This window comes from Gallinula chloropus (assembly GCF_964237585.1).
Source record: "Gallinula chloropus genome assembly, chromosome: 3".
Taxonomy (NCBI): Eukaryota; Metazoa; Chordata; class Aves; order Gruiformes; family Rallidae; genus Gallinula; species Gallinula chloropus.
In genome coordinates, this window is record NC_140087.1 from 7794414 (window position 1) to 7813704 (window position 19291).

General features: G+C 41.8%; 1 protein-coding gene across 1 annotated transcript in view; it reads right to left on the reverse strand.

The window, feature by feature from the left end:
- Positions 1-19291, reverse strand: part of LOC311189787 (dermatan-sulfate epimerase-like) — a gene marked incomplete at both ends in the record, with an annotated part of 181581 nt that overhangs the window by 62813 nt on the left and 99477 nt on the right. The window contains 3 exons of the mRNA XM_084261513.1: positions 312-480; positions 6448-6606; positions 7408-7526. Coding sequence (XP_084117639.1) covers positions 312-480; positions 6448-6606; positions 7408-7526 — 447 coding nt within the window. The remainder of the gene's footprint in view (positions 1-311; positions 481-6447; positions 6607-7407; positions 7527-19291) is intronic.

Consider the following 19291-nt stretch of genomic DNA (forward strand, 5'->3'; position numbering starts at 1 on the left):
AAAATACTGTGGGGAAGTCCTGGTCAAGTTCAGGAACTAATCTACAGTGTGTTAAATCCTATTTCTACTACAGGATAAATTAAACATCTAGTATTTACAGACACAAGCAAAAAACTGGTGTATCAGACAACTTTTAAAAGCACAAACCTCATAGTAACTAACAGCCAGTAGCATTAACTGTTGCATGATATGAACAGAGTATTTTTAATGTACATTGGACACATGTAATCTCAAAACTAATCCACAGTGTTACAAAGTTACTAGGAATACTACCTGCTCATTTGGAAAAAAAAAGAGGTCATCTTCCTTACCTGCTATTGCTTCAAGACTAGGGATTGCAATAGTGCTGTAAGTGCTAGTACATTTACAGGACCATGTGTGGACTAAGGTTTCCTCTGCATTTTCCAGGCCTGGCAATCTGTCCATGAAGAAAGAGCCCCACTGCTCAGACACAAAGTAGGGAGCTTTGAGCTGATCTCCCTGAAAGAAGAGTAAATAAATATGTAAACTTAAAAATAAATAAAATAAAAAACCCTTTCTCTATTCAACCACAAACATTAGTTTAAGGAACACTAGTGTTTCACCAATTTTCTGGTAAAACTGTATTGTATTTCAGGAGCAACTTAATTTGAAAATATTACATAGAAAAAAACGATAACAATCTTCTTCCCATAAGTCCTCAAGCTCCTGTTTACACAATTTATGGATTCCCTAGGACACAAAACATTGGCTTTAAATATTTTTCCATCAAAAAAATCTTTTAATTTCCCCATTTTTCTCTTTTCAGTAGTATGAATAGCCTGTTGCCTTTCTCTGCTGGAGCAGCTGGGTAGCTGCAGCACAGACTGTCACCCAGCCTAGACCACCTCCCAGGCGAAAGGAGACTCCGGGGTCTGAATGACGTAACTGCAAAGTACATGTCAAGCCACCTGTGTCATGTTATCTGTTTCTGAGCTGAGGAATGAGTTAGAACAGAGCCACAGGATCCATGGAGAGCCATTCAGTTGCTTAGGAAATTGTGGAAAATTGAATTTTTTTCATGTATACTTTCAGACACCACCACGTAACCTCAGCATGTTTTAAAGAAAGCATTAAAGCAGTGTTCAGAAAACTGATTTTCTTTAGCAGTTCATCTTGAGACCTGCTATACACTGCCACGAGCAGCCAGAAGAAGCTCCAGGAGGCCTCTACAGAAAGATGAAAAAAATGGAAAAAAACCCTGTGAACTAAAATCTGTTTAAGTCATTTGTGTGCAAAGTAACTTTTCAGACCAGCAAACCACAGAAGAACAGATATCCTAGCGTGTGCCTCCAGATTCATGAACTTTTGTACTTTATTTTCTATTTAACTCCTTTCTTAATAGTTTTGGAGAATCTGCTGGAATAATTTGTATTTATGACAGAGGTCTGTGACTTTTGATCACAAGCAAGTTGTTGATCCAGCCAAAGACACCATGTCAGTAAACACAGAGCCATCCTTTTTGTGTTTCTGTGTAGCAGATTTTTCCTCTCAGAATAGCTGGGGTAGGAAGAAGTATTGATATGGATAAATGTCTTCTGATGTGAATAGTTTGGGAAAAAAACAACCTTATCTTCTGTTTCAAAACAAAAGACTGGTTTTGTTTTGGTTTTTTTTTCTTCATACACAAGGACAGTATCTCACTTTTTTTTCTTTTTGGCTAAATCTTATCTTTTCATGAAAATCCCAGGACTTTATATCACTTATCATTACATGTAGATGCCATGCTGAATTAAAATCCAGCTGGATGACACGTGCAGAAAATGTGAGACTGTTAGAGCTGTTCAGGTGATTAACCAAAACAGCCCCAGTACATAGGCACTGACAGGAGAAAAAAACCTGAGGCTTCTACTTTTTAAAATGTGTGACTGGTTCAATAGGCAATTAAAATTTCAATGTGAAGAAATGAAATTATATTTTCAGAGGTCTGATTCTCAAAGTGGGAACTTCTTCCTTATTAAGGAGGAGGGAGTTGCATTCTGAATTTACAGCCCAAGCCTGTAGCAAAACTAAACCCCAGGTAGATATGAGAGTTGTCATCTAGTCACCTGGTGAAGAATTCACGTTGTTTTGCTACTGGCTGATCTCCACATGACAGGGATGGTTTGGTAGGTTAAATCTTGATCTCAAATCTAACAAGAGCTATGAAAACTTTGCCCACATCCTTAGGAAGCATCAGACATCGCTCACCCTGCCATCCCTAACTGATGCTTAGAACATGTTCGTGTCTCCTCTGCACCATACCCAGCCAGCACTGAAGGACAGACCACGTGTGATAAATCTATACATCCGTGAAATAAGGCAAAAGCCCTCTGTTAACATCGCTACACCTCACATGTCAGGAGGCACACAACTGGACAGCTGGGCAGAGGAGCTCTGGAAGCTGCACCAGCCACTCCTGCAGTCCCCAGACAGGCATGGGGACAGTAAAGCCTGGGAAGGGCTGAGCAATCCCCTTCTTTCTTATGCAAAACCCCCAAGCATGAGCTTTTCCTCTGAGCCATATTGGCCAGACAGTAGCAAGTCAGATGTTGATTGTGTCAGTTGAGGGTACAAAGCCTCAAAGGCTACGTCTAGACTTCAGAGAAATAACGATGGTACCAGTTCCTCAAGTCCCAGGGCTTTCAACTAAGCTAAACCACCTGGAATTCTTGCTATCACCTTTGCTTTATTAACTGCAGACAAACAGGGTGCTGGCAGAATCAGTTAATGTGGGACCCTTGGGTAACCACCCATTTGTCAGCTTACAAATAACCTTTCAAAAATACATGCAAGCAGGGAGCTGAGCACAGAAGCTTTTCTACACTTGGTAAAAAAATGAAAGCAAGAAAGATGTAAAGGAGACAGGAGTGAAAAACCAAGCTGTCAGTAATTTTTACAGGCCTTATTTAGATGGAGATTTGCCCACTGGGCCATGTCTCTGTACCAAGTGCAAAGCACCAGGATTACTTTACAGTATCCAGTACGATGGATGGTGCTGATGGCTGTGCCAAGGTAGTGACAGAAAAAAAATCAACACTCAAAACCCATTTTTGCCAGTATAATGGGAAGGATTTGAGGTGTTTCTGCCAGCACAGCTGTGCTGGTCACAACAGCCAGATGTCTCCGAATAACACACCCAAGCTGGGTGTGCAAATGTGCCTGTTACTGGTCACTGCTGCTCAGAACTTGCCCCCCACAAGTCATGTGCAAGTAAAAAACATTTCTCCCATGATCACTGTACCTAAACTACAACATGGATCATTGTAAGCTGATTGTAAAATAAAATGCATTTTGCTTCAGGATGCTGCATTAAGGATACTGCTTTAACTGGCTTCACAAAAGCCCATCGAGTTGTTCCAGAAAGTACTTCTAGATTTGTGTTAAAGATAAACGGGAATAAAGAGACAAACAGAGCCAAAAGTCACAGTGTAATTAGCCTTGTCTGTGGGGACTCCTGGAAATTCAGGGAATTAAGGGCCCTGACCCCCTTCCAACGAACCAGCAGATAGGTAATACAGTAAAAAGGAGTATTTCCTTTGAACTGCAAAAGTATCATTTATATCCACCAATAAATTCGTTGATTTCTGCTCCATTCATTACTATAGCCCAAGGTTTTTACACACTGACTAGCTCCTCTGTAATCATTTCCCTCGAAATCCTGGGACAGATTCCAGGGGTTTTTTTTGAGTTTTCATTGATGGAATTGATCATGCATTTAAAGAATAGAAGGCAAGCCCAAAACATCCAGCCAAGCAAACCAACCCCCAGACCTTGTTTCAGCACAGTGCTTGGTACTCTCCCCTCCCATGCTGCAATTCACTTAGGAGCCCAGTAATTGCCGGAATAGTTGTGAGTTTGCTATTCTCTTGCTCATTTGGTTATGACTCACATACTTCAAAGAACTCCAGTTGTTACCATAATTTCACAGTTATGTGTATCTGGCTTATATCATGCATTTAACTGAAGGGAGAAAACAAAAACTGCTAATGAAAATGGAAATTACTAGCCTCCTGGTTTGTGTATGAGGGGGTGGGTTTCTTCCCCTCCCTCCCTTAGTGATGAAATACCTGTCAAACAGCTGAAAGCAGGCTCTTTGTAATTCCTTTCTGCAAATCAGAAGTAATACTGTAACACTTTATTTCTTTAATAGTATTTTGTACAGACTGATGGAAAGGAGGATTGCCCCTTGCATGAACTTCTCAGTCTCTCTGCACACACACACACCACAGCATGGAAAATCTGCAAGAGTAGAGCATTTTTTTTAATTGCCCATGAATGAGAAGCATGATGAATAAGACTAATTTGTCAATTCCTAATTTTTGAAGAACACCTGACTTTGTACAGTCCTTTGAGTTGCCTTTTCTCTCCTCTGAACCAAAGGGTTAAAGGGAGAAGTTGATTAGGGGAACAAAAATAAAACTTTCATAGGCCGGTAAAGGGAGTCCCTGTGAACCGGTCCTGTTAAGTTAGTGGTGTCCAGTCAACTGCAGAGATATGGATGTGACCCGTTGTTCAGACTCCAGTGAGCAGCGTGGTAATGAAATAACACCACTGACCTGCCAGGGCCCCCCTGGTTCAGGTTCCTTTAATCAGCGCAATTCATTTCTCCCTTGCTTGCTGGCTGTCACTGGCAGCGGATGTAAACTGAACAGGGGTTGTGTGTGGCAGGGGTGGTGTCTGCCCTGAGATACTGCAACCTCTTATCAGGAATACCACACTGTTAGTGAAAAGTCAAGCACCTGTCTAAAAGTCTCAATTTCCTGCTTGACAACAGCAGGGATAGAGAAGATGGATCTTGTGAGCAGTATGCCAGAGGTATTGCAACAAGATAAAGCCAAATCACCATCAAGGGCTTAGGAACACATCACTCAATACCTCTTCCTTTGTACTTCCAGGGAAAGAAACATTTTCCAGCTGTCTGTTTAAAAATGTGTGCTTCAAAAGCATATACTGAGCATGCTTAAGAAAACATAGGTGAAAAAAAACCCCTCAAACCGAGATGTTTGAATGAAAAAATACAGACCTTACAGAGATGAAAGTTCTATGCAGTTATGCATCAGAGTCTCCAAAGAATGTGCAAATTTATGAAGAATGACTTATTTTTATAGCATTAATTAATTAAATCAAGTGGTATTAACCTCTCTAGCAGTACTACTCAGTCTTCCTTTTCCCCCCTCTCTCTTACTGAGTCATGCCTTTTTTTAACAGGATATTTGAGTTTGCTTTATTTTTTGCTTTTTTTTTTGCAATCCAGGAAAATGCCTAAATATTAATGATTAAATTTCCTTATTTCAGTGACTGAAATGGTCTTGGCCGACCTTAGTCTAGAAATCAGGATAGTGGGGGAAAAATTAGATATGTCTTTTAAAGAAAGTAGAGAAATAGATGTCACATCTATGTTGGTTTAGTCCCACTGAAAATATAATTCTCTCCTTAAAAACAGGGGCTTTTAAACCACTTCTTAGTCAGATTAAAAACATATCTGGTTTAAATGCAACCCACTAAAATCTTCCTATCATTAACTTTTGAATCACAAAGAGTAATTATTTAAAATATTTTTTTTTAAAAGTGCTTTTCAAAGTGAAGTGCAAATAACATATATATATCTCCATCTGTAATTAGCATAAAATGACCTATTTATTTGGTAACATAGGAAAAAACCATCCCAAATGGCGAGTGAATCTGCACTTCAGTTCTTATGCAGGACATGCCAGAGGCAGAACACCACTGCCTAAGCCATCCCAGTACCATCCCCTATCTACTAGATCCTTCAGCAGTGGAGAGAAGGACAATGTATCCACCTTCTGGGGGGCAAGTGAAGTATGTCAGTTGTGCTAAGGCCCTGCTTCCCAGGTGTGATGAACCTGGAAATCACATTATTTGTCTGGTATCAGTAGCCTGCATTGGACCAGACTTCAAAACAGTCCCTCTTATCTGAGCCCAGCTGCCACCGAAATAAACAACCTATGAGGGAAGCAGCAAATTAAAAGTTTTGTATATGCAAAAAGCACAAGCAAACTGTATTTCACTGAAAGAGAGCTTTAAAACAACCTAATAAAAACTCCTCCATGTTTACCATTGGCCACAACACACAGGGAAACGTGAACTCAGTAGAGTTCAGGTCCTGGAGTTGTGAGAAGCGGTCATGAACTTTCTCCTTGTAGGACACAGGGCAGGGTCTTATATCTGAAGACTGTTTTTTGCTTGAGAGACTGCACATACAGCTCTTTTTCTGAGGTCTATGATTTAGCTCCAGGTAGAGGCCGTGTCACCCCTGCAATGCTGAGCACCTCCACGGTGGCCAGGAGGGTACATCATCTTCGAGGGATGCTGATGCTGACAAGGAGGCAGGTAAGATAAGCAGGCTCGCTCTCAGCACAGGTGGCAGGAGGCTTTTTTGTAACTTATTTTATGCTGTTTCAGGAAACATCTGCAAGGAGCCCTTACCTCATATTTTCCTTTTTTCTCCAAGGGCTCAGATTCAGCCTCTGCAGTCACCATAACTTCGTCTCCTAGAAGCTCCTCTAAGATGAAGACGGTTTCCCAGTTGCTATAGTGATGTGCTGGGAAAATATCTGAGTGCATGCTGTCACCAAAATAAACAACCTATGAGGGAAGCAGCAAATTAAAAGTTCATTGTATATGAGAAAAACAAGCAAACCATATTTCACAAAGAGAGAAAAAGTGCTTTAAAACAACCTAATAAAAACTCCTCCATGTTTATAGCTGGCCATGACACACACAGATGTTATTAATGTCACTGTTTGGGGTTTTATCTTCAACCAGCTCTGTAAGAAAAAGGCTGACCGTGCACATCTTCCTCCCTCTTACCTTCCAGGGGCATTGCACGGGGATGCCACTGAGATTTCTGACTGACAAAGGGAGCAATGGAAAAGACTACCAGTAAAATACACTAAACAACAGGGATGGATTTTGGACAGCTTTGGAAACAAGGAGCATCTCTTGGTGACTCAGAGCACTTCTCTGATGGGGGGTAATGTACCCTCTACGGAAAATGTGCTCCCACCCTCTTCAGTGGCATTTTCAGCCATCCAGACCTGTAATTAAAACAACACGATCATAGTTCTCACTGATGCCACCTTGTAATCTGTTTGATCTGTTTCCTCAGGGAGATTGCTTATTTCCTGATTCCAATCTGATCCTCCCCAAAGATGCCGAGATACATGACCATGCCAGAGAATAAAACATGTAGGAAGTCTGCATATTCTACTGATAAGAAGACTAACATGCTGCTTCCAGTTCTGGACTGCAGTCTGTTAGCAGCAAGAATAACCAGACCGCTAACTTGTGCCCATCCACATCAATAACTTTAAGGAAAGCTTGTCCGGTTGATTTGAGACAGAAACAGGTTATTTTTAGAAATATTTACTCTCACTTATAACATACCTTGGGATCCAACTTGCCAGTCATCTTCTTCAGTAGTTCATAAAGCTGGATAGCATTACCTTGAGAATACCAGCCGGGCTTGTCCAGCGATAGCAGAGCCTCCTGCTCCTCGTCGTTCTCTGAAATCACCAAATAACCCACTGTTAGTGAGAGCAGCCCATGCTCCTGTACTCATGAGATGTGTGACAAGCTGCCTGTGCATAGCTTGGAGACCACAGTCTATTTTGACATTAAAGCGGCTCCAGTGTCTGGCTCGAGTCCTGGTACTGACTGTGGGTTCAGGCAAGGTGTTTGGTAGCTGGGGGTAGGCAGAAGTTTGTGGGGAGAGAGGCAGCTGAGCCTCATCTGCAAGTGCTACAGAAGAGTGAGGAAGTTGTAGGCTTTGCCTCCCAAACACTGCAGCAGTGAAGGCAGGAAACAACACAGACCAGACTGATGGAGGAGCTGCTACAGCTCTGAGGTGAAACCATGAGATAAGACAGGCTGTAAGAGACAGCAGGTACCTTTCCCCACAGACAAATTACCTATTGCTTTCAAACACTGACATAAATACAATGAAACAGTCTTACGGGCATTCGCCACCTTTCGACCAACACTGAGCACTCCCCAGTTACCACCCAGTTCTGAAGAAATGTGAAGAGGACAATATTGCTGCTGGTGGTGTAAGCCACACTGACATATATCCACATATAGCTAGCTAGTCCTGAAGTGGCTAGATCTGTCCTGGTGTCCAGGAAACTCTACTGCTCATTCAGCTCCATGTGCTATTGCCAGATGAACTCCTTTTAGCTTCTTGCTAGAGCCAAAATACTAGCCTTAGTGAACTGATAAACTAGAACTTCATCAGCAATATGAATATTAATATCCTCTGTCTACTGGAGCGGTTAAACAAAAGGGTGGTTTTGATATTCAGCATCAAGCATCGCATTTTTTATGCTAGAGACAGAGGGGTTAGAAGCCAATACAGTACTTTGATCTGACTTGGGCAAAGCACCATGACTTCAGTTTGTCTCCTGCTTTATAGAATTTTTCAAAGTACTTGAAATGTGTTAGGACTCAGACTAAGAGCAAACTTCATTTGTTGAGGGACTGCTGAAAGCTGGAATGCAAATTTTGGAGAGCAGCAAAATGACAAGACAGAACTGTGTTTAAGAGCACAGAAGACATATGTGGTGCACTACATTGGTCCCTGAAGGAAAGATGCAAAGAGAGCGAAATAAATATGGGGAAAGAGACAATAAACCATTCATGAACATTATGAATTTAAAAATTTGACTAAACACAGGATTTATTCTTAGACAAAATGATGCTATATTAAGGGTGCTTTATAAACAGGGAAAAAACAAGGAAATTGAAAGTTGATGCTAACAATTCATGTAGAACTCGTGTGGAAATGTCTTTTCCTTTGTTCTTTCTCAGAAACCTTATAATAAGTTTGATAGCATCTATAAAAAAAAATCTTTATTTCCTGACTTTTATAATACTTTTGACCAAACAACTTTTGATCAAACAGAAGTTGTCAAACTCCAGAAAAACTGTTTTATTTTCCCTGTATTTTTAGACATATTTATAAGGCTGGCTGCACAAGTAGACCCAATCCTCAAACAATCCAGACACAGAGAAAGAAACTGATGTAAACAAGTCTTTTGAGCTGCTATTGCAAGTTTCCTTGAAGTTTGTATAGCTACCACTGTTTCTCCATTCTATCAGGAAAATACTGCAGAAAAATGGAGGTATTAGGAGAGGGATTTTCAGAATACCTGCATTACACTTATAAGTAGAAGCCCTGTGTATTACAGCAGCATGAGAAGGCTCCAGCAAAGAGCAAGACACTGCTTTGCTACCTCTATTGAAAGGCATGAGTGGAAGTCCTGACTGAAAAAAGGCATGATAATTAGAAGGTAGAAGATCTCTCACTCTGTGAGATCTATTACCATCACTCCCAGCAGTAGGATTCATCTCACTTAACCTGATGCATCTGGAATTTAGGCTTTTAATTTACAGTTACAGTCTGAACTAGCTGGCCAGACCCCCTCAGTAGGCAAAGCACAATGCAAGCACTTTCTAGGCATGCCAGTTCTGGAGAAGGAAAGGGTTTAATTAAGTTAGAAGCTTCACTTTTAGGCAATGGAATGAAGGGAAATTTTGAAGCCTGGTTTCCTCCTCTATGCCTGGAGGCAGTAAACAGCATTAGGATGTCTAACTCATTATGGAAACACCTTGATTTCGGAAGGATCTTCAGAAATTGAAGTGATTAGGAAAAGTCCTTTATAATATTTGAGTTACAGGGTTATAAAAGTAATGAATCTGACCTGGTAAAGCTTGCCTCAAACCATCTCATAGGCTGCTTGTGTTCAAACATCTCAGGACGACTGTGTGAATTACATTTCTCTAATCTGAGGTGGGAGGAAATTAATGCAGTAAATCATTAACGACAAGGGTTTCTAATCCACTTACACTTTCCCTGTAGCAAAATATAGTCAAGACAATTATTCTTCAGCACTGGCTCTTCAGGCCTCTTGTAGTATTTTTGCCATGTAAAAATTGATACACAGCGATATAAAAATCCATTAATGACACCATTGTCTCTGGCCTTGTACTCTATCCCTCAGATAGCAGCTACATGACAGCACTGAAGAAATCTGCAAATTTCCTGCAAAAAATGCTGCATGAATGTGATTATGGCAGTTCCTAATATATTTTAGATAAGCAGAGCCTAACATTGGCTGCACTTAGACAAGAGCAAAACTGCTGCTGACCTTCCTTCCACTTTGCTGTTATTGATTTGCCAAAGTTCATTCAGAGGTCAGAAAAGCTATAAATGTTCCTCCAGCAGGAAGCAACATATATATCGGCAGGGATGCTAAATCCTTCAGGTTTTATAAGCTGGGAGGAAAAGGAGACGTCCTGACAGTTTTAAACAGACTGGATAACCAAAAAGAATTTCTCAGATGATTTAGATAGAGCGACTTGCTTCCTTCTGAAGTCTAATATATCACTGCAACCTGGATTCCTGGCTGTAGACTAAGAACGTGCCACGACAAGAAATGTAAAGGCAGCAAGCAGGTAAAATGGAAAATAATTAAGCCCAGAAAATCATTCTATTAAAACACTCACCTAAACCTCAACAGTTTTTCAGAGCAATTTTCCTGAGGGGAAATTACTGTTCCTTTTTAAAAACAACAACAAAAGCTTGAGTCATGCTGGGGCAATATTAATATTGCTGGAAAGGCAATTTACATGTTGCTGTGTCTAAAAGCTCGGGACATGTTTTCTGATTCAGAAATGTCCACCCATCGTCATCAGCAGATCTTTCGGACAAACTAATTCACTAACAAGACTCAGTATCCTTTTTCTTGTAAGAATATTCTTGCCTGCCTTTAGATGTGCATTGCGGGTTTCTAACATGGGCTGAGGAACATCTGGTTTCACTCGGGGTGAAGATACAAAAAGTAATCAGTGAAGTTTATTCCCCTTTAAATGACAACTGATGGTAATTTGCCAGAGTTGCTGCTTGGGAAAGACTTTGCATGTGCTTGCTTATTGCTGTCTGCTTTGCCATCTATTTGTGGGTTATACCCACTGATACGTAAACCTGAACAGATGCAGTGCTGAGGTTATGTCCACGCTGCATGCTCAGCCCAGGGTCTGAACCTGGAGCTCTCTCCCTAACCTGGCTGGTGTTTATGCTCTTAAACCACAGCCCACGGCATGGAGCTCTCATTTGGGAAAACCTGAGGTTAAGAGAGAAGCTAAGAAGTGCAGGTGGATTTATGCTTCAGTTATTCACCCGTACTCAGCCACACCTACACTGAGGTTAATTTTCAACAGCTCACCACCCTTGAGGCCACCTCCCTGCACTGCTCCTCTGTTTAGGGGTTGGGTGCCCTGTGGCACTACCAAAATTGGGGCAAGGACCCAGGAGTGACTCACCTGACAACCTGAGGGGACACCTTGTATCTACTTGACTGGGCAGAGACAGGGGTAAGAAAGTAACTCCAAGTGCCTGGAGGCCATGCCAGCCCAGGGTGTATGAGGTTTAACTGAGGTGTGCATGCAGCTCCTCATCAACCCCTTCATTCTTCTCCCTTCCTATCTTCCTCCTGACAGCCTTTCACTCACTTCCATACACATCTAGTTTAGACCTGCTATTAGGGTCACTGATATATTCTGTTCCTTTGAATTTTGCAGCAGAATAAAACCACTCGGTGGTGACTCTGTTGCCGCTCCTGCCTGTACCTGCTCCCTCCTCTTCCTCCCCAGGGGCCGCTCCTGTGGGCTCTCACCACACGCAGGCGCTTGCCACAGACGGACGGACGTGTTCAGCACACCGCAGCCCCGGTTACCGCCTCAGGAGGCCAACGTAATACAGGTAAATTTTATGATCCACAACTATCGCCCTGATACGCCTCTCTGGAATTTAAAATAATGTCATTTCAGGCCCCAAGGGCATTAATACAAAAGCTGGGTTATGTTCCAGCCCGGCCTGCAAGCGCAGTCTGATCCTACATGGCCTGTCCAGTCCACTTCAGAAACACAAACTCTCTTTTCCAGAAAGGAGGTGAGGCAGGAAACTACACACATTAACTAAAATCCTTCTGGTGGGTTCTTCCAGTTGTAAAGGTAATGAGTGGGGATGACATAAGCTGTAGAGTTGCCCTGTGGGCAAGCTCTCCGTGAAGAAAGTAATTTACAAGCTTGCTGGGGGTAAAATGCCATACTCTGTGGGCACCCTTCTGTAGAATAGCAGCCAAAATTCCTACACATAGCCCAACCACCTTTCCTGGGTGGTTTCCAGGGCTCACGAAGATACTACTATGTTTTGCCCTCCTGGAGTTATTTCTGTGCCTTGGAAGGAGCTGTGAAATCCATTGGCCTGACACATGCACCAGCGCTCCTGTCTGACTGCAGGGAAGTGATAAGGAACATGTTAGTCCCTTAGCATGATGCACTGAAATAAAAGGTTATGGCTTCCCAAAGTGAATAGTGATTTTGGCAGTCTCCATTTTTTGTTGTCTGATCAGATCATAGAATCACAGAATCACAGAATCGTAGGGGTTGGAAGGGACTTCGAGAGATCATCGGGTCCAACCCCCCTGCCAAAGCAGCTCCCTAGGACATAAATGTTTTCCAGAAAAGTCCTGACAATCAGTTTCTCTTCCCAACCCTGAATTATTCACAGTGAGGGTGACAGAGCACTGGAACAGGCTGCCCAGGGGGGTTGTGGAATCTCCTTCTCTGAAGATATTCCAGACCTGTCTGGATGCCTTCCTGTGCATCTGTCCTAGGGAACCTGCTGTGGTGGGGAGGTTGGACTCAATGATCTCTGGAGGTCCCTTCCAACCCCTACAAAATTCTGTGATTCTGTGATTCTGCCTTCTTTGGGGTAGCTTATGGTTGGTGAGACAAAGGCTGGACTAATCAAAGTAAAAAATAATTTTTAAAAACTGGAACATCATTTTAAATTTTACATAAGCAGTTTATTATCTTTCTTATGTTTGGCAACCCCAGCACGTGTGCTCATCCATATGGAGGACTCAGTAACAATAATAATAGAAACTGGCAATATTCCAAAAGGCCACCATAGACAAAGCTAAGGGAAAAACAGATACTGTTCTGTGAAAAAAAGAAACTGTTTCATAAGTGCTACTTATCTAATTACTAACAGTTCCTTTTCTCACAATGCACTTCTACTCATCTGCTCATTTATAAGACCTGATAAGACTAAAGTACAAAATAGTGTCCATTTAAGTTGCCCATGGCATATAAAAATCACAGAATCCCTAGAGAAGACAGAAAAAAAACCCCAAAACTGTTTAGTATTTCTAAAACCTTGTATTAAATCTGCCTTACTGCTTAACTGTGCCAAGCAACAGGCGATGTAGAGACAAGACTTAAACTTCATTTGTTTGCAAGAAAATCAGTGTTTCCTTTAGAGAAGTTGGCAAATAAGTTTCTTTAGGAAGTTCTGATTACTGTGTTAAAGGAGCTGAAAGGAACAGCTCGCTACAGATGGGAGTAATTTATTTACAAATCTGTCAAAGCATTAAGTTTACACCTTCCCAGAAACAGTCTGGCTAATGAACAAAGTGTTTCTATTTCAAATACTGATATGATGAAATACACGCAAGGCCTTTTTTCCTTGGAAAAAGACAATCACCTTTTGGAAAATGATTCAATTGCAAGTGCATTTTTAAATGTAGTTCATGCAGAGATTTGCGGAAGCTTTTTCCATAATTTTACTTAATTGTGTTTATAACTGAGAATACTTGTATTTTGGAAGGGTAAGAGGGAAGTAACTATAGAATTTAATTTCTTCCTTGTACGTATTTTGTAAGTTTGGTTTGTTGAGCTTGGTATTTTTTTTAATTGGGATCTTGAGAGATCTTGAAAGATCCCAATTGACCTTTTGGGAGGTACAAAATGGCAAGGAAAGAAAGAAATTATCTTCCCAGAACAGTTTTATTCTGGACCTCTTTAGTTTTGTAAGAAGCTCCAGAGCCTTACCAATGAGGAAGCCCCAATACATAGACAAATGCTCGCGAATAACCCTATCACTATTAATACCATAGTCATCCTAGAGATCCCTAGGTAGTTATGGAGAGAGACAGCCTTTTCCAGAAAGTATTTTGAATCCAATTAAGTCTATATTTTTCTATAATATATCTATATCTATATATTTATATAGATATAATTAAGTATAATTTTTCTCACTGGGGTGTGCTTCGGTGCTATACAAAAATTTGAGGAGTGAATAGAAGCTGAAGGCAGAGAGAAGCAGTGAAGGTGAGATGAGAGTCACCAGTCAGTTGTGACCTAACCTGTCACTTCAGAAAAATGTCTCAATTTTCATAATTAAAATAAAACTGAGACCCACAAAGCATCTTCTTTGCACTGTGCAGGCTATAATCTTCCAGTGTATTTGAGCCCTCTAAGTCTCTCCAGCAATACCTACTGAAATAAGCCACACTGGCGTGTGCTCTTGGACTGTACTCTTCTACACTGAAAACTGACACGGTAGCGTGGTGGGGAAAAGCTTCCTGCCATCATTTACTTTGGCCTCAGACATTAAAAAAAAAAGAACAGCAACAATAAAAAGAGGAACAAAAGTTCTTTAATCCTCAATTACAGAAAGACTAAGTTTTTTTTCTCCTACACCTAAAACTTCAGGTATAAAATATAAACTAGAATAGATAATTTGATTCTGAACAGCCCTGTCTTCATAAAGCAATGAGCTTTAGGTTTAGGGTTTTTTTCAGTTTCCTAAAATGTGTTATTTGAAGGGCATGACAGTTGCAAAGTAGACATGAACATGGGTAGTCACTGAACACACTCATTTGCCTGCAATACACAATAGCTGTTTTCATTAACTTTTATGTAAAAACTATTTATAAAGCCAAGTTGACTTTTGATTTATGAAAAAGGTCCATTCTTTTTTCCTAACTTACCACACTATCTTAATCCCCTACATTCAATTTTATTGATCGTTTCTGCCTGCAGAACAGCTGCCTACGAAGGGGGTAGTTTTACATCAGCCTTGAAAAACTAACGTAAGATTCAAGGTTCCATGAAAGATGAAAAAACGAAATTTGGGGATTAAAAATAAAAAATAAACCCACCGTGCCTTCTGTCTGTTAAGAAGACTACAAACATTTGGTGGCTGCAGAAAGCAGTTATTAAACCCTTGCTCAAACTGTCCACCTGACAGAAGAACCCACAACAGTTACCAGCAAGCAGAACTGAGAGCACTCCTGGAGAACAGTGGCCCAGCCACTAGAGCCCGAGCATCTCCCTGCTGCTGAGGGGAGGTTAAAAAACCCTCAAACATAGATTCTCCTGTCTGAAAAGGGGAAGTTTCTCAGGGAAGAAAAAAAGGACTTGAAAATAGCTGCTTCTCTCAGTGCTTCATGGATATTCTGCTCTTCAGAAGTTGTGAAGTATGCTCATTCCCAATATCTCTACACAAAAGTGGATGCCTGAAGAATAATCAATTTTTCCTGGAAATAATAGCTAATGCCTGAGACTTCTGAGAGAGGAGCTGTGGCTCCTGTTGACCAAAGACTTGGTTTTATCTCATGGTAGAAGAGAAGCATTACTTTACACACTTAAAAATCTTACTGATATTAATCCCATTTCAATATGACTGTCAGGGAAGAGACTACCTTGACATTGCTTCATATATGTATTCAGTTGTGACTATTTTTATAGGCTATGAACAATACTTAGAACTTCATAGAATCATAGAATCATAGAATAGCATGGGTTGGAAGGGACCCCAAGGATCATAGAGCTCCAACCCCCCTGCCACAGGCAGGGACACCAACTTCCAGCCTGGATCTACACAAGGTTGTCCAGGGCCCTCTTCAACTACTAATGAAAAAAATCTGTAATTATAATCCAAATACGATGGCATTAAATAGTTAAGCACCATTTGGAAAACCTCTCCTATGCAGACTGGATGAGAGAGTTGGGCTTGGTTCAACTTGGAGAAGAGAAGGCCCTGGGAGACCTTGTAGCTGCCTTACAGTAAAGGAAAGCTGGAGAGGGACTGTTTACAAGGGCATCTAGTGATAGGACAAGGGGCAGTGGCCTTAGCCTGAAAGAGGGCAGGTTTAGATTAGATGTTAGGAAGAAATTCTTTATATGAGGGTGGTGAAGCCCTGGCACAGGTTGTCCAGAGAGGCTGTGGAAGCCTCATCCCTGGAGGCGTTCAAGGTCAGGTTGGATAGGGCTTTGGACAACCTGGTCTAGTGGAGGGTGTCCCTGCCCACGGCAGGGGGGTTGGAGCCAGGTGATCTTTGAGGTCTTTTTCAGCCCAAACCACTGAGAGAAATCTCCCCTTGGAGACGTATTTCCACCATGTACCACAAATGATTTTACAATTTTATTGCAGTAAGCAGGACCCATAGAAGCTTTTACAATATTCTATACTGCACTTCACATTTTTAGTATCACTTCTATGAAAAAAAAAACCCCAATCCTTAAAAAAAAAATTGGGGTTCTGCAGTGCACCCTTGCCATGAGCAATGTGCACATTAGGGTTCATTGCAGAAAGCCTTTAACAGAAAGTACTAAAGAGGAAAAATTGTTTGGAGTTGTGCTGGTCAGTAATTAGGTGGCATTACCAGTTACAGTTGAACAGGAGATAGAGAAGAATGTAAGCTAGAAGACCTCCCCAGACCATGGATGTGCTGGAGCGTGGGCCAGCTGGGGAGCAGGTTGGTTGAGATGCAGCCAGCTCCTCGAGTGTGTGCCTTGCTGAGAGGTGTGGGGGACCTGTGCCCAAGGATGTCCTTGGGAAGAGTGCTCATCCTTGGAGAAGGTGGCTTGTCCATGGGGCTGCACCAGGGCAAAAAAGTATCCTACTGTGGCTAGCATTTTAGGGATTGTGGTTTGCTACACAGAGGACACGGGATGGGATGTGACACCCATGGTTTGATCTGGATTAGCTTGGTTTTTGGGTCAGGGAATCACCTGACTTCAGGTGCTTTGCATGAACATACAGACTAGAAAATAGGGTGAAGAGAACTCAAATGAAGCTCCTCAAAGGCAAGTGTAGGGCCCTGCACCTACGGAGGAGTAACTCCAGGCACCAGTACAAATTAGGGGCCGACTGGCTGGGAAGCAGTGCTGCAGAGAAGGACCTGGGAGTCCTGATGGATGGCAACTTAACCATGAGCCAGTGGTGGCCATGGCCAAGAAGGCCAAAGGTATCCTGGGCTGCATTAAGAAGAGCATGGCCAGCAGGTTGAGGGAGGTTATCCTATCCCTCTACTCTGCCCTGGTGAGGCCACATCTGGAGTTCTGTGTCCAGCTCTGGGCTCCCCAGTTCAAGAAAGACAGGAAGCTACTGGAGAAAGTCTAGTGGAGGGCTACAAAGATGAGGGGACTGGGGCATCTCTTGCATGAGGAAAAGCTGAGAGAGCTGTGTCTGTTTAGCCTGGGGAAGAGAAGACTGAGGGGGAATCTGATCAGTCCTAACTAATATCTAAAGGGTGGATGTCTAGAGAATGGGGTCAGACTCTCCTCAATGGTGCCCAGTGACAGGACAAGGGGCAATGGGCACAAGCTGGAAAACAGGAAGTTCAATCTGAATATGAGGAAAAATCCTGCACTCTAAGGGTGACAGAGCACCCAAACAGGCTGCCCAGAGCGGTTGTGGAGTCTCCTTCTCTGGAGATGTTCAAGACCCACCTGGACACAATCCTGTGCAACCCACTCTAGCTGATCCTGCCCTGTGGGGGTTGGACTAGACGTTCTCCAAAGATCCTTTTCAATCCACTGTGATTCTGTTCTGTGATTCTTTAAACAGAAGCGTTAAAGCTCCCATATATAACAACTACTGTGAGTGTCAATATATTAAGGTTCATGAGGTATTTTGGTACAGTGGCAACAACAGCCATTTATGTGGCTCTGGAGGACAAAGTAAGATGAAGATTAGAGAGGGAGAACTGGATTTATCTATACTGGATAAAAGAACAAATAAGGGTGCTGTGATATTGCTCAAGCCATGAATGCAAAGATGAGATACAGTGGGAAAACATCTCTTGAGGGCCCGAGAAACTAAGAAATATTTTTATATTCTTCCCATTGCTTTGTGCCTTTTCTGTCCTTTGCAGCTCCTTTCTATTTAGGATGTGGTGTGCCCACTGAGCTCCCTATTGAGATTTATGACCTGTGGTGGACAGGAAGCAGAAGGGAAGGACAAGGCGTGTGCATGTGACAGAAGAGAGAGAGGTGATGGCAAGTTCAGTCTTGAGGTCTGGGTACAATTTCATGGCCCCGTGGACGACGATCATAGATGAATTCAATGGAGGGGCACAGAACCTGACAGGGTTAGAACAACTGGCAGAGACTTTGGCTGTTTTTTAAGTATGCTGTGGGGCCAGGCTTGTCAGGGAACACTAGAATGAAAAACAAGAAGAAATCCTGTTCCTATGAGATCTGTTGAGATATGGTAGAACTTCATATTTAATAAAGAGAATGAAAAGCATTAGGAAATTAATGTTCTAACAAAGAGGAAAAGTTTTTGGGTGTAAAACAGTCACAGTAAATCTCAGAACAATGTAACTGAGCTGGAGATGGCAAGGAAAAATGGAAACTATTCCTTTCTGGCAAAGTACATTTAGTTATTCTTTGATGGGAAGATGGACATGAAAGATTTGTAGTAACAAGCTTTTTTAAGAAGTAAAGAGCAATGATCTCTGTGACACTTCCTAAAAACTTTTCCAATTCCTTATCTGTGCATTTTGTGTGGCTTGCAAAACCACTTTGTCTATATATGAAAATGCACTTTACCTTGTTTCTCAGAACCAAGAGAATTGTGCCAGATCTCCTTATGCAGGAATTTCACTGATAAAATCTCTCACTACTATTGTTCCAGAAAAAGTAATCATCTTGCAAGGCTCTGGCAGTATCACAGAGACACCTGGGATCTGCGGACAGTAATAATATACAAAGTGGTTTCAGAGCAGATAAGAATCAGATTAGGATGAACGTGTTTACTAACGAAGAGAAAAGGTCCTGGGGTCGATAACTCTACTTAGAAAGACATCTAACCTACATATTGAAGTTTAAGGCATTTGGAGCCCTACATGAACAACAAAGAAAGACTGAAGAATAAACTGAGCAAAGATGATCATCACTTTTACCTCTTCCTGAGCTTTCTTGTAAGAAGTAATTCCCTTCTGAACATCAGTTGCAGAGGACTTGCTACTCATCTAAACAATGTGGTGTCCCACCATCGCTTGCCAGCCAAAGTAATGCCTGGTTTTGTGTTCTCTGACCTTTTATTTCCCTGCATTGGGTTACAGAGGCGGAGCTGCTCCTGACCTAAGTAAGTCTTTACCCACCCGAGATTTACCCCATGCACAATAAACCCACA